At 41.2% G+C, this 16,651-nt stretch overlaps 1 protein-coding gene across 1 annotated transcript in view; it reads right to left on the bottom strand.

Moving 5' to 3' along the window:
* The window catches only part of LOC141096870 (meprin A subunit beta-like), an 89,894-nt gene that overhangs the window by 54,945 nt on the left and 18,298 nt on the right, over positions 1–16,651 (bottom strand). Inside the window, exons 2-6 of the mRNA XM_073583730.1 lie at positions 10,171–10,189; positions 10,011–10,061; positions 9,887–9,927; positions 5,055–5,133; positions 3,496–3,613 (exon numbers count right to left, since the gene is read on the bottom strand). Coding sequence (XP_073439831.1) covers positions 3,496–3,613; positions 5,055–5,133; positions 9,887–9,927; positions 10,011–10,061; positions 10,171–10,189 — 308 coding nt within the window. The remainder of the gene's footprint in view (positions 1–3,495; positions 3,614–5,054; positions 5,134–9,886; positions 9,928–10,010; positions 10,062–10,170; positions 10,190–16,651) is intronic.

Here is a 16,651-nt window from a genome sequence, read left to right as displayed (position 1 = left end):
CGGGAGCTTACTTTTCCCACGAACACAGGAGTACATGGCGGAGCCCCGAGGAGCACTTTAAAACTCGCACATGACAGTTCGCCGGAAGTGATGTGCTGGAAGCTGACTGGAAATGAGGCAATTTCATGAGGAGATTGTGAGACGGAACCATGGAGGCACTTCAGGGAATGCTTCAGATCCATCACCATGTCCTCCTCCGACAGCACAGACAGCAGGATCGCCTTGGAATTGGGGATGCTGGCCTTGTGAGCGAATCATGATATGTCCTTTATTGGGAGGCTCAGGTGGGCATTACAATGGGAGCCGGGCTGCTATAGTATCTTTATAGAATCTTTCTTTCTCTCTCTGTTCTTTCTTTGTCTCTCTGTTTCTTTTTCTGCTCTTTCTTTCTTTCTCTCTCTTCTTTCTTTCTCTCCCTAATCTTTCTTTCTCTCTCTGTTATTTCTTTCCCCTCTTTCTTACTTTCTTTCTTTCTCTTTCTTTCCTTCTCTCAGTTCTTTCTCTTTCTTTCTTTACTTTCTTTCTCTCTGTTCTTTCTCTGTCTCTCTCTGTTCTTTCTTTCCCCTCTTTCTTTCGCTCTCTGTTCTTTCCTTCTCTCTCTGTTCTTTCTTTTTTCTTTCTCTCTCTATGTTATTCCTTTCTTTTTCCTCTTTCTTTCTCTCTCTGCTCTTTCTTTCTGTCTCCTCTTTCTTTCTCTCTCTTCTTTCTCTCTCTGTTCTTTCTTTTTTTCTTTCCTATCTTTCTTTCTCTATGTTCTTTCTTTCCCCTTTCTTTCTCTGTCTCTCTGTTCTTTCTTTCGCTTTCTGTTTTTTCTTTCTTTCCCCTCTTTCTTTCTCTCTCTGTTCTTCAATTCTCTTTCTCTCTCTGTTCTCTATTTCCCCTCTTTATCTCTCTGTTCTTTTTTCGCTCTCTGTTCTTTTTTTCAGTCTCCTCTTTTTTTCTCTCTCTGTTCTTGCTTTATTTCTCTTTCTTTCTTTTTCTCTGTTCTTTTTTCCCCCTCTTTCTCTCTGTTGTTTCTTTCATTCCCCTTTCTTTCTCTCTCTCTGTTCTTTCTTTGGCTCTCTGTTCTTTCTTTCCCCTCTTTCTTTCTCTCTCTGTTCTTTCTTTCTTTCCCCTATTTCTTTCTTTCTTTGTTTCGCTCTCCCTCTGTTCTTTTTTTCTGTCCCCTCTTTCTTTCTCTCTCTGTTCTTTTTTTTCTTTCCCCTCTTTCTTTTGCTCTCTGTTCTTTCTTTCCCCTCTTTCTTTCTCTCTCTGGTCTTCCTTTCTCTTTCTCTCTCTGTTCTTTCTTTCTATGTGCTCTCCCTCTCTGTTCTTTCTTTCCCCTCTTTCTTTCTTTCCTTTCTTTCTTTCTCTCTCTGTTCTTTCTCTCTCTCTGTTCTTTCTTTCTCCTTCTTTCTTTTTCCCTGTTCTTTCTTTCCCCTCTTTCTTTCTCTCTGTTCTTTCTTTCCCCTTTTTTCCTCTCTCTCTGTTCTTTCTTTCACTCTCTGTTCTTTCTTTCTTTCCCCTCTTTCTCTCTCTGTTATTTCTTCTTTCTCTCTCTGTTCTTTCTGTCTTTTTCTCTCTCTGTTCTTTCTTTCCCCTCTTTCTTTCTCTCTCTGTTCATTCTTCTTTCTCTCTCTGTTCTTTCTTTCTCTCTCTGTTCTTTCTCTCTCACTTTCCTTTCTTTCTCTCTCTGTTTTTTTTCTTTTCCTCAGTACCAGTCAGTGTGCCCACAGTACCAGCCAATGTGCCCATAATACCAGCCACTGTGCCCTCAGTACCAGTGAGTGTGATCAGCAGTGCTCAATGGGTGTGGTTGGGCGTGGACATGGGTGTGACTAGTTGTGAAATGGGTGTGATCAGGGTGTGGGTGGACATTTGCCGTGGCACCACAGCCTTTGCCCCTCTTTACCTTCTTCAAAAGTTGGGGTATGCACAACTGCACACAAAATGTCTCCATCTCTAACAGTGTTAATCCAGGAACTGGTCATTTGGTCTAACCATGTGACCTTATGGCCATATATGGAAAGCAGGGCTGCTTTGTTAACTCTTAACAATCTCCTGATAGCAGAATAAAATAAATACATGACTTTGTGCATATACTGTATAAACCACTTCTATGTGCTGAATCTTGAGGTACATTTTCTGCAAATGGAAATGTGAACATTGTGAAAACCTAATGAGGTAGCTGACAACTACATTTTAAAGGCACATAGACAACAACTTTGGGGCATTACATATACTGTACAGAGCTTAGAAGGACTCAGCTAGTCAGATATCACATGTCATAGACCTAATGGAAAACAGAAGAATTAACTGGGTAGAAAGGCAAAATGAGCAATTGTTAGTACACAGTGCCATATAATATGATGATTGCAATATATTAAGAGGATAAAAACATGGATGGGGGTGCTTCTTTATTACCAAAATCATTGTATGGACATTTATTCCTGTATGAGCCTGACAAACAGAAAACAGATTAAAAGGGAAATACAATTCCTAATTGTTTAACCCCTTCACTGCCTGGTGATTTTTTTCTGTTTGTGTTTTCATTTCTTCCTCCCTTTCTTATAAGAGCTATAACTTTCTTCTTTTCTTTTTCTTGGCATTCCAATTTCCATCAGGGCTACCGTATTTGACTATTTTTGCCTAAATGTGCATGTCCAGATACGTGCAGCATAAGACATAAAGTATTTTGATTCCACCATGGCTCCCGCAGTGGTTGATGCCCAAGTGCACATGCACACACCATGTATTATACCTGTGCCCCCCCACCCCTGATCCTCCAGGTGTCCCTCTGAATTATATTCAGCAGGCTTTTGAGCTATGTTCCCATCCTCTGATTAGTGAGATGCTTCCTTATGATTATCCTCCACCTGTGGCACTGTTATGGTCATTATCATTTAATAGTATCCACTATAAATTGATGGATTTTTACTCTTCATTATTTGTTGGCATTGATTAAATGATCACTAATTGATGCTATTATAGGCATTTATATTGTAGGAAGTCTGTATATCTATATTTATATCACTAATTATATCATTTATTTGCTGTTCATATGCAAATAACTCATGTAACTGTTATCCACCACGACATTGCTTGACACCGGCTTAGCTAGTTAGGAGACGAAATGTTGCCTTTTTTGCACATGGGCGAATAAAACTCCATTTTTACTATTAGACCGTTAGACTGCAGCCTGCGCTTCCTGAAAGGTGTGTCAAAAATGCTGAAAAGTTAAAATTATATTCAAAATGGAAGTGTTAATAGTTTTATCGTATCAGTTAACAAATTGAAAAGTGAATGAGCAGAAGAAAAATTTCAATCACATCAATATTCGGTATGATCACTCTTTGCCTTCATGTCACCTATCCACTAAATGAATGGTAGATGCTAGATCAGTGTGATTTTTAGTTTCTGTAGAGAATCTTCACTGTGTCTCACAACAAAGTATATGAATGATCAATGATATAAATGATGATGACATGACAGATAAAATCTTATCTTTGCTCATACCCACTTTCCTTGAACACGGAGATGTAATTTGGTTCTCCCTCCCAGGGCTTAAACTCTATACATGATTTCAGTCGGTAACGTTCAAAGGCCTCCAGTACAAGAGCTTTAGCGTTTATGTCTGAAAAAGAATTCTTAGATTTTAAACACATCTGAATGTGGCCTTGAAAGTAGACTTCTCCTCTACACCCAATATTCCTTCTCCTGGAGACATTTTCAGGAGTTTGAACAACTTCCTGTACATTTAGTGCAGGGATCCATGTTGTAGGGTGGAAAAGCGAAAGGGGCTGTTCAGTCAATGTCTCTTGCCTGATCTGCCATTAACTGTTGGGTGAGGCAGTGGCTGAGAATCATCCGGGGTTCTTATTAGTTAGTATGGGAGCCATGCTCCTCCACTGTACCCTTCTAGCACTGCACTAGTAATACCTGCAGCTGTTTTGTGCTGCAATTAATGCCATCATTGCGGTCAGCTATGATCAGACGCCAGTTTGAGATGTCATCACTACTTCCATGCAAAGTCTAGCAGGTGCTCACAGGAACATTGGCGATGGAGAGGCCGTTGGATATTGATTCTTACTGTATTTTGGCACATTAAGCTGTAAGAATTTTTTAACAGCTGGCCAACCCCTCTGAAGGGGTAACAATAACTGTGATTGTAGGGAAGCTTAACTTTTCCACCAGGATCTTTATCTTCACCACTGAGGTTGTCCCAACTTGCCTCCTCATATCAAAGCCACCCAGTATTATACAATTAAATTGATTCAAGTTGCTAAAATCCCCAGAGATCATTTGATATAGAATATATAGAATAAAATGTAATTATATGTGCAAGTCCGTAACTGAGGACACCCCCAGTAGCCCATTCCATTTCCTAAACTGTCAAATAAGCTTTTTTGTTGCATAATTTTAAGCATTGACCACTTAGCCACCCAAGACCTAGAATAATTAATTTCACTTCTATCCCATTAATCATCAAAGATGCTATATATGAACCACTGAGCCACCCCCAAGTATATTACAAAAATACTGTCACTAATCCTTAGACAAAAGATGAGTGCTATAAATTAAGTTGAGGATAGAAGGGAAGATAGCTGATTTTACCATCGCTGTCATGACCATCAACACTCCTTCTTTGTTGCTTTGCATCGCACCAGTTAAAATTGCATTTGTTCATTTCTTTTGGTTAATAATAAAACTATAACATTTGCAGAACTGTTTAGTTTAGTTACATAGTTATAGTTGTTTAGTTTGAAAAAAGACCTAAGTCCATTGTTTAAATCAACAATGTATAATTTATTGACTTGTTAAATCATCAAACAAAGCCAAAGGGGAAATTCTACAAGGCTGACACTTCATATTCTTATACCAGGCTTGAAGGAAAACCCAGTTGAGATTGGCACATCTATCAGGACTTTGGCGTGCAAGAATCAGATTTCTGCTATAGTTTATGCCACTTTCTATTGTAAATTATAGGTAATCCAGTGGGCCCTGTGTGGCCATCCTCACACACAGGAGTACTGGTGTTAACTGTATGAAATCCCCCGTAGCGTTTGTAAACTTACCCAAGCTGTCCTCTAAGTAATATGGAACTGGGATAGGCCATCGGTACTGCTCCCCAATTATTGAGTTTTTTTCATTTGGCTGCTCATAAAAACAGAAATATGAGATAAATGGTGTAAGGGCAATGCAGATTATTAAAGCACTGTAAACCTAGGTGAATTGAAGAAGCTTAATAATTTACTTGCTGTTTAAATTCTGCTCATTTTCTGAGCTGTCACATGTGACCTGGTACAGTCTGTTCAAAGCACAGAGCACAGAGATTTCATGTCTGTGCTTTGAAGGGCTCAGTCAGCAGCTCTAGGAGTAGTGTGCTCTGAACAGTGATGTCATGAATGTGGAGCCGGCGATACTCATTTTAATCAAAAACAGTGCTTACTAAATCTCCTGTCTTATTTATATGTACCATTGCTTTTTACTTACAGAGTATGTGTTTGCTTTGTTTCTATCTTAGGTATTGCCTGTCTAATGGCCAGTGTGAACATGCTCCTACACTTTACATGTAAACCAACTTGTACTCCAGTTCATTTCACTATGCTTTGCTTTAGTTTCTTCCACTCAGTGCAAGTAAGAGGGTGGCCAGTGCCACCCTTTCTTTGAACTGGGCATTATAGTTATATGTCTGGGTGTCCACAGTCTGACCCCAGTCCTGATCGGGCCTTAATCACATTGAGGTAATTTTTGACACATGCTAAGGTTTTAAAACTTGAGGTTAGGACCATCCCAATTGGGTACACCTTGTTGCTGATACGATGACTTGTATACTTTTTTTAATCAAAAACAGTGTGAAAGGAGGGAAAGCACAAAGCATTGCAGACTACATTCAGAACAAATTATCTCATCAACTTGTGGCTTTGGTCAGACAGGATGGTGCTGGTTGCTCAAGAGTGCTAGATTACATTATAATAAATAAATTCATAGTCTAAAGGCCCTGTCACACTAAGCGATCTCGGTAGCGAGATCGCTGCTGAGTCACAACTTTTTTGACGTAACAGCGATCTCACCAGCGAGATCACTGTGTGTGACAGCGATCAGCGAGCGGCCCCCCTGCCGGTATCGCTGATCGCTGGAAGAAACCTCTGGACATTTCTTTGGTCGCTGGTCTCCCGCTGGCCAGCACGCATCGCTGTGTGTGACAGGCGGGAGACCAGCGATCAGGTGTAAAAAATAATAAAAAAAATTAAAAATATAGTTATTCTCACCTTCCGACGTCCCGTTCAGCCATCCTGCCTCTCTCCACGCTCCGGTCCCAGTGATCCTTTGCACGAATGACCGCGAGACTTTGTTATCCCGCGAGACCGTGACGTCTCGTGGTCATTCTCGCAAAGGATCACTGGGGGACCGGAGCTTGGAGAGAGGCAGGATGGCTGAACGGGACGTCGGAAGGTGAGAATAACAATATTTTTTATTTTGATTCTATTTTTTACAGGGATGGCCAGCGATGCCGGGCGCTCGGCATCACTGTGCTGATCGCTGGTGAAGCTGTCTATGTGACAGCTCACCAGCGATCACATAGCGACTTACTAGCGATCCTGACACCTTGATATCGGTGTCGGGATCACTGGTAAGTCGCTTAGTGTGACGGGGCCTTAACTCATTGCTCACCCACTGATCCTATGTAGTGCCAGTGTCAGTACCTGGAATATTATTGACTGTAACATTACTCACTGCAGGAAAGTGTCAGGACAGGGTATACTAGGTGAAATTTGGGGAATGATAGGAAGGAGATCTGTGACACCCCAGAGTCCGGTTGTCACTGTGACATTGCCTCCCTCTATGAGGTGAAATCATGCTTGGAGGCAGAAAGGGGACCCCCATGCCAGGTAACATAGATTTAAATCACAATTCCTGCTGTAGGTCAGAAAAGGGAGCTGCCTTATAAATTAAGGCCAGCAGAGATGGTTGGTGAGTCAGCTAGAAGTGAGCTGAGGGGGTTGTCATGGAAACGAGAGCAGCTGTAAGCTGTGAGGAAAATGACAAGACAGTTAAACGTGAGGTAAAAAGATCTTTCTGGAAGATCTAGTCAGTTCAAGACAGGGAGCTGATCTGTGAGGAGCTGGTGAGGGGGAGCTGATCTGTGAAGTGGGAAAGGACGCAGGCAGAGACAGAGAGGCTCTGGGGAAGCTAAAAAACTGTATAGCAGACCCCAGAGCGAAGCGCTATTGGAGAGAAAAGAGACATCAGAGTCCTTGGTGGTCAGGAGCTGTATGTCCTGACTGCTGAATCTGAAAGCACAGGGGATTGTAAATTCCTGTGTGACATTGAACACCTGAGGGCACGGCAGCGGATAAGGAGCCTGGGGCTGACGGTGAAAAGGACGGTACCCGTGGAATAGGCTCATGCTGACAGCCGTACAGGTTAGTGAAATCATCACGCACTTGAGGGTCGCAGCTTAGTTATAAACAGTGGAGATCCACACACAAAGCGCAGAAAGAAGGTCCTAAACCCCCACCTGGCAAGGTGGATCCCCTGAATGCCTCCAGGCGAGCTGGACTCATTCCATCACCTTTTGTGGTACTCCGGATTGCAACCAATTACCAGTAAAAGGTAAAGAAACTGCCCCTCTCTGTATCCTCCTCTCATTTCTCTGCACCCCAACATTCACAGCCATTTTGACTATCAATCTAACATCTTTGCCCTGGGACTATTGCTCTACCTGAGGAGAGCTATTTTCACCTCAGCTGCGCCACATCAACAGTCTCAGGGGAACAACACCGCAGCACTGGTCACCTCTGACCAGAATACCACAGGTGGCATCACATATTTAACCATCTATAAACTTTATCTTCATTTTTACCACATCACCAACAACTTTTCCCCTTCCCCTTTCATCATTTTTATTTAATGGACGCCCCAGGGCTATGGACAGGGTCGCCGCCGCCGTGACACCGTCCCCCGTTGAAGTCGATGGGCCCGATATGGAGTACCCCACGGCCCTGCCTGCATAGCGTGCACGCCATCTCGCGCCCTCATGCCGACGCGCACGCGCCCGGAGGACTCCAGATCCTGTAGGCACCAATTTATCCTTCTTGAGGCTATATACAGTAGGAGTCTCAGGATGGTGTTTTGTAGCTGTAATGGGCAGGCACTAAGGGTGAGAGTGTGTTGGGTATGGGACAGATACAGCTCTGCCCATTGGGAAATGTCATGAGTCGCAAGGGAGGAGCGGGCAAGAAGTTCAGGAAGTAAGCAATAACAGACCACAAGAATGGCTGCACGGTGTTAAAGGTTAGGTTAATTAATTAATTTTTTTTTTGTGCCCATAAAAACCCTTAAAGAAAACCTGTCAGCATGATTTTGTATTGTAATTTAAAGAAATGGCCGCAATGGCACTTTAAAAAAATTAATTTGATACCTTTTGGGAAGAAATACACTTTGCTGTTCTTAAGTCAGCATTTGAAGTTTTCTGCTAATTAGATTTCTGTGCACAGGGGCCGGACTGTACACTGAGTCATCTCCTTCCTGTCTGTGACTCCGAAGCCCCTCTGTCATTCGCATACCGGAGACAGGCAGAGGGGCTGTGGAATTACAGACAGGAAGGAGAAGACTCAGTGTACAGTCCGGCCCCTGTGCACCGAAATCTAATCCTCATAAAATTTCAAATGGTGGTCATTACAGCCATATCTTTACGTTGCATTACAAAATCGTGCTGACAGGTTCTCTTTAAAGTGTTGATTTGTTTTACAATTCTTTATTACATTCTATAATATTATATTATGTTGTATGTATTATTTGAACCCTAGATTGATCTTTAAATAACTTTAATTATACAAATTTACTCAAACAGCTCAAACTAATGTAAATGGACCTTTCCCAACACTCCACCAAAAGCAGACTTCAGGGAAAAGAAAGGTGGGGCATTCTGTCTCCAGTCCGTGCAGGAGATAAGCTGCTGACAGAGATTTCTTACAGGGGCTTATTCTTTTTTCTATATTGAAAACACATGCATACTTGCATACTTGACCAACCGCTATCCGAAATGTCGCTACAGCTTTAGTTGTGAACCACAATGAATTCTTGAAGTTTTATTATCCTATTTCAATATGAGAAGCCTATTATAAGATGTAGAATATAAATTTGCCATAAAAGGACTACAGGTTGGTTATAAGATCTCAGTTGTTGGGAAATTAACATTTTTTGGGGATATTTAGAAATTCTTTTCTGCAAATCTTTAGTGTCAATTGCATCAATAATTGTTGCTAATCGACACATGCAAGAATACTGTGCAAAGTGTATTCTGGATGCCAGAACCTCATAGCAGGCATAGATTTAATGCAAAATGTGCCAAATTTATTGCGTACCGCACTTCTAAATTTATTGCACTTTAATCCAGCAAGAAATGCTGGAAATACGAGTCCTAATAAATGTGGTGGATATCAGTATATTATTCTAGGAATACTATCTGTATTTAATTAAAAGATAAACCATCATTTTTATAAACTGGACTACTCATTTTCCTTATAGAAGGATATTTTTTATACAAAAGTTTCTCTTTGTATCGTGATCAGTCTTCTTTTATATTCTTTTATTTAATGAATGTTGAACATTTTTAGAACATTAGCATTTGTAATTGACAATCAATCAGATGACTTTTGCTAAGTTTAGGATTATAAATCCCTGGAAATTGCTGTTATCTAGTATTATATGCCGTGTAATACATGGGAGGGCTGAATCTGCTGGAGACAATGACTCTCTAATCAGGTCCATAGAGCAGGGAGAGTGAGGACACTCCTCTTTGATATCTATATTTACCAGTATAAAATGGAAAGGGATAGAACAACCCGTTTAGGTAAATTTTTTGCATCAATCAACTCTTTTTAACAAGATTTCAACTCACCAGAAATTTGATGTCTCCTTCAAAAAGATTCAGGCCTAATTCTTAAAGAACAAGAAATGAGCATAAGAAATCAAAAAAGTATTGTAAAAAAAATATAATAAAATATTTGTGACTTTTTACAAACCTTGGTTGATGTCAAATAAGTCCTTGTCTTTTCCGTCATCCAAATCAACTTCTGAAAGGAGATTACATGTAGGTTATTGCTAGGTTATACATGTTATTGCCCTGTTATTACCCTCTATGTTACATAAAACACATTTCTTGCTTGTGTACATGGCACTCACCTGTGTGTTCTTGAAGAGGCTGAAAAATAAGGTAAATTACGTCATTAAGTACAATTTAGAAAATGATTAAATTCAAACAAACCTGTTGTTTCAAGTAACATTTTAAAATCACGTGACTGTGACGTCACGCAAGATCCTGTAGCATTTTTGGACCTTGCAGGCTTGCCCCTTATGCGGCATCTGTTAGCTGCATAGTTCGGCGCTTCATATCTCCAGCTGCACACTAGTCTCCGGCCAGGACAGCGAGATGCAGGGAGAGTAGACCCTCTTGTTTTTCATCAGAGACAACTGTTATCTCAGAGCGACGGACTATAAGTGGAAAGGACCTTTTCCTTGAATTTGCTTCTGAAGATTCTCTTCCTCAGTATAACTCCTCCCTTGCCAACCAAAGTTTTATTCAAGGTAACTCGCCCTCTCATTGGAATATTGGACTTGTTTTAGCTGGATGTTTTTCATACAACCTGTGTACATTTTAGCGCAAGTTAACCCTATACTTTTTATTTTACATATTTTTGGACAAATTGAGTGTTTTTTTTGTCCTATTACTTGCTGCTGTGCATTCTAAGGTCTTGCGCTTAGCGCTGTTAGGTATTTTATATTTATTAACATTTTAAAATAGGCTGTCAGGTATGTATGCATGAAGAATATCATTATTTCTGCCCACTAAACCTATTATGTGACTTGTATCCTGCATATTTCACCTGTTTTCCCTCCGCAAGCACTCTCTAATTTTTAGTTCTCTCTGAACTAGTGGGAAGAGATGGAGGACAATAGCTGCTATGATGTTACCCACACAAAAACAAAGGGATTATTGTTTCTTCCTCTGTTTAACACATGTTCAGAAGTAGATACAGAAGAATGTAAACATTATCCAGTAGTACCAAGCTGTGAAGCTGTGAATCCAGCTCTGTGATGAGATAATAAAGTAACTTGGCACTCAACTGAATAATCCTTTGCAAATTAGATTTATTTGATAATTTATTGCAGTCCTGGAAATGTTTCGGCCTATTATTATCGGCCTTCCTCAGTCTGCCGACTGCTATCGCGAAATACTAATCCGGTACCCAAGTAAGGATTCCTATGGAGAATCCAGCTGACGAGCGGGGGAATACCGCGTCCCACCTGTGTATGCCACCTCCATATCTAAACAAGCTTCATATGGACCCATTTACCTCCTGGACTATACAGCACTAGTTTCAAACAGATTAAGCGTCCATGATACCTCCAAGGAGATTTATACATTTCTCTATGTATGGTTATATATTCCTTTTTGCAAGGCATTTAAATCAGTATATCCACTCTTATAATAATAGGAGATACCATTTAGATCAACATGACATTCTGAAGTAGATCTCCATAGGAATCCTTACTTGGGTACCGGATTAGTATTTCGCGATAGCAGTCGGCAGACTGAGGAAGGCCGATAATAGGCCGAAACTTTTCCAGGACTGCAATAAATTATAAAATAAATCTAATTTGCAAAGGATTATTCAGTTGAGTGCCAAGTTACTTTATTTTTCACTTTGGTCTAGGTAACCTACTTGCGCACCCTGCGGTAGTGCCACGCTATATTTGACACTGTGATGAGATAAATCTCAGCCCTTGGTTAGCTTTTCACTCTGCTCCTCACTCCTCCTCCCCCTCTCCATAGGTTATAATAGCATCTGTAACTTGATGCATAACTGTGCTGGCACTTTGTCTTGCTTTGATCAAGATGGAATTCATCTGTTTTTGTATATTCGCCTATACTATTGATTTAAGCAAAGTTGTTTTTAAATGACACTGACTATTTAAATGGAAATATAGATTGTGATTACATCTTCATAATAAGATAGTCTTTGTAAGTCTTACTTTAGGTACTACCAGCACTGAAGAATTATTGGCTGGAATGTAAACACCAGATAGGGAAAATTCAATTTTTTAAACTGTTATGTTTTATACAATATAATGCAACCTTTTTGTGACATTTTAAAGTTTTGTGCATTACTCTGTACTTTTATAGTTTTCATATATGTAATATATTTGTGTTTTTTAAGTAAAGTAAAATTTTGTTTTGTACTTGTAAGGAGGTGGCAGGTCCTCTCAGTTGCACCCTCTCCTCCTTCCGTGTGACCCCCGTGCACTTTATATACAAATGTTATACAGTATGTTTATTATGGTAATTTGATTTTGTGATATTATGCTACGTGCCGTCATATGATACACCTGTAATGTATGGTGTTATGTGGGGAGTTCCCTGTTGACTACTGTTGGTAGTATTTACAGGCTATGTCGATGCTTATGTGTCACTGTTATAGAGCAGGGACAGGCAACAGTTAATATTATGGGCTGGGCCAGCAGCAGAGCGGAACAGGAAACTGCTGCCTCCAGTTCAGTGAGCCTGGTTACGTTGACCAGGGCAGACGTGTACTGCAGAAGGGGCACTGCTAGACTCTTGGATGGGAGAGATCTGTTGCCCCGGAACAAAGACTCCTACAGACTAAAGAACTACAACACAGGTCCCCAGGACTTTGGAAGGGCCTTCGCTGAAGGGTGCCCAGACACCCAGATTCCAGCGATTGGACTACTGCAAACTTCGGCTGCTACGGCTGTTGTGGGTATGGCCTCAGCAAGTGTCAGGTAGAGAGCAGTAATCCAGTGTTGAGATTGTCTTTTTGTCCATCCTTCAATGTTGTTTAATAAAAGTTATTTTTTCCCTGTTGGAGAACAACTGCATTCCCGAACTCTTAACTGCTGTGACCAGAGGAAGAGAAGGTATCCTGTGGGGAAAAGCTGTAACGGTCTCATCTATTCATGTACAAGGGACTGGAGGGGAGCTTGCTGACCGTTTTCTCATTGGACTCTGTCTAAGAACTGTGCTTTTAATTAACCTGGCCACAGCTACCCCCTCCCAGTCACCCTTGTTACATACTCATAGAAGTACATAGATAGTAGTGATGGAGGCAACGGCAACCCCAACAAGCATACCATAATTTTATCACAAAGTGGACAAAGGGAGGGGTGATGAATGCTTAACTAATCGAACTGTTTAAATACCACTGTCAAAAAATTAACAGCAGCATCTAAGTGGTTAAACAGCAGTGATCAGAAATAGCCTTGATAAAGTGAAAGGTGTTGGCTCGATAATAACTGGTGCCAGATAATAACTGGTGCTCAGTGGAGCATAGAGTTGATCACTTTGAGTATTACTCCATATTTTTCATTTGGAAATTAAAAATATTTTTTAGGATTGTTTTATGAATGGACATATGAAGCTTATTTACCAATACACTCATGTGAAACAGGCAAAAGTGTGAGATACATACAGTGGAGAAAATAAGTATTTGATACACTGCCGATTTTGCAAGTTTTCTACCTACAGAGAATGGAGAGGTCTGTAATTTTTATTGTAGATACACTTCAACTGTGAGAGAATTTAGAAAAAAAATCCCAAAAATCACTAAATATAGTACACAGTTAATTTGCATTTTACTGCATGAAATAAATATTTGATACAATAGAATTCCAGAACTTAAAGGGAATCTATACCCCCCTTGGGACATATATCACCTATTAATATGGGCTTGCAGGTAACAGAAATGTTAAGCTAGTCCTACCTGTATGCATCATATTAGCAGTCTTGTTGTGAAGAAATGTTATATTCTGTCTATAGGCTAATGATTTCTTCTAGGCTCTGAGGCGTGAGATGCCTGGAAGAAATCGCCGCCTCTTGTTTCATTGAAATATTAACCCCTCCCATACATGTCAATTATGGCCCAGGAATCCTGCGCCTGCTCTCTGCGCTCCCCTGAAATACATACCTCATCCTCCCTTCTGTGGGCACTGCATTCAGGAGAGGCATCGGCGAGTTACTGTGACCTCCAGTGTGCGCACCGATAACATGCTCTCCCCTCTTCCACCCTGCATAGTCATCGCTAGGAACCATGAGCATGTAGTGATGACTATGCTAGGTGGAAATGGGGAAAGCACCTTATCAGCACGCACACCGAAGGTCACTGAAGCGGAAGTGGCTGACGCCTGCGCAGAAGATACCTGAATGCAGTGCCCATAGAAGGGAGAATGAGGTATGTATTTCTGAGGCAGTGCAAGGAGCAGGTGCAGGATTCCGGGGCCATAACTGACGTGCATGGGAGGGGGTAATAATACAATGAAAATAGGAGGCATGGATTTCTTCCAGGCACCACATGCCCCTGAGCCTGGAAGAAATCATTAGCATAAAGACAGAATATAACATTTTTCCACAACAAGACCACTAATATGAGGCATACAGATAGGACTAGCTTAACATTTCTATTTACTGTATGCCCATATTAATATGGGTACAGTTGGGATGGTGTTCTTGGGATTGTACTCATCCTTCTTCAACCTCCAAACACGGCGAGTGGAGTTGAGACCAAAAAGTTCTATTTGGGTCTCATTTGACCACATGGCCTTCTCCCATGCCTCCTCTGGATCATCCAGATAGTCATTGGAGAACTTCGAATACCTGGACATGTGCTGGCTTGAGTAGGGGGACCTCGCATGCCCTGCAGAATTTATATCCATGACGGCATAGTTTGCTACTAATAGCAATGTTTGAAACTGTGATCCCAGCTCTCTTCAGGCCATTGAGAAGGTCCTACCGTGTAGTTCTGGACTGATCCTTGACCTTTCTCAGAATCATCCTTACCCCATGAGGTGATATCTTGCATGGAGCCCCAGATCGAGGAAGATTTACAGTCATCTTGTGTTTCTTCCATTTTCTAATACTTGCGACAAAAGTTGTTGCCTTCTCACCAAGCTGCTTGCCTATATTCCTGAAGCGCATACCAGCCTTGTGCATACAATATGATTTTCTGTTTTTGTTTTTTTTTTTATATTTCTAGATTCTGTCTCTCACAGTTGAAGTGTACCTACGATAAAAATTGCAGACCTCTCCATTCTGTGTAGGTGGGAAAATTTGCAAAATCAGCAGTGTATCCAATGCCGTACTTATTTTCCACACTGTACAGTGTATTAGGAGAAAGAAGCATTGGCAGATGATGTTGAATGAAGGAATCAGGTTCTAAAGAATAATTCTTATAAAAGGACAGGAATAGTTTGGATAAGGCTGGAGTCACACACAAGGTAGAAAAATACGGACCGTATTTTACGTCCGTAATAAGCATAAATGGTCCCTAAATAGTGCTCCGTATGTCATCCGTTGTCAGGGTGTGGCCGCAAATTTTTCTCATGTAAGCATCCGAATTTAAATCGTATGGCATCCGTATACCGTTTTTTTCTCGCAGCCTTGCAAAACGGACATTTAACGGTTTTGAGGCCTGCACATAATTTAAATCATCAGCACCGACCCTATTTATTGCCTCAACATCAGGTGGCAGCCTCCAATCTGCCCATTTTGGTGCTCTGCTTGTGTGGGGGTCTTGCTGGTTGTTAGCAAACATGTCTGACACACTTCAGTTCACCCCAACTGACAGTGTTCTTTTCAACTGGGTTTTGTCCAGGCGCTTTGGCCAGCCATACCCAGTGATTGTGGATCCGAGGAGGAGGCGACGCATGTGGGTCCATCCACTTTTGAGGCAACGACTCACAACAGGTCATTTTCAGCCCCTCTATTCTTCTCTGCGGGATCACCCGGAAAAATTTTACAAATACTGTCGCATGAGCCTTGCAACATTTGATCTACTCTTGGAGACAGTGAGCCCTGGGATCCTGGGATAACCTTTCAGGACACAAGGATGCTCCAAGCTAGACTGCAGAGGAGCGACTTCTACTCACATTACGGCATGTACTACACAACCACATTCTCTATGTTCATGATGTGTTCCCCAAACTCTGTTTTTTATTTGGTCCGAAGTTTAATGCCCTCATCTTATTCCAGATATATATAAACTTACAGACCAGAATGTTATGTGTAATATGTACTGAATATCACGTAATGATTGTGCGACCAAATATATGTGTGTTAGTAGATATGAATCACTAACAAGTTTGGTATGTATGTACCTGGTGTTTTGTTAATTTGTGCATTCTAAAATGTTCCATTTCTGTTGTTCTTCAGCTTCCTGTCCACTGGCCTGTCTTCTTCCGCCCTCCACCATGATTTTCTCATTGGAAGATCTACCATTTCTGGCATAGTCAGGTCGACATGTAGTCAAATATGGTCAACACTACATCAACTCGTCATGCACCAGCCCAGGATGGAAGACTGGTTGAGGATATCAAGGGACTTTGAGGAGGAATGTCACTTTCCTAATTGTATTGGGGCCCTTGACGGCAAACATATCTGGGTGCGTAAGCTGCCGAACTCTGGCTCACAATTCTTCAATTAGAAACAATACTTTTCTGTTGTATTGTTGGCTCTGGCAGACCCTCAATACAAGTTTATAATTGTTGACATTGGGGCCTATGGAAGGACGGGAGACTCTAGAGTCTTCAATACTTCCATTATGGGTCGACGGCTACGCAACAACCAGTTGGATCTACCACCATCACGCCAGCT

The sequence above is a fragment of the Dendrobates tinctorius genome, unplaced genomic scaffold (genome assembly GCF_039654945.1).
Source record: "Dendrobates tinctorius isolate UK_male_01 unplaced genomic scaffold, ASM3965494v1 ptg000081l, whole genome shotgun sequence".
In the NCBI taxonomy this organism is placed as follows: Eukaryota; Metazoa; Chordata; class Amphibia; order Anura; family Dendrobatidae; genus Dendrobates; species Dendrobates tinctorius.
The sequence above is the reverse complement of the archived record's forward strand: the minus strand, read 5'-3'. Positions and strand labels throughout refer to the sequence as shown.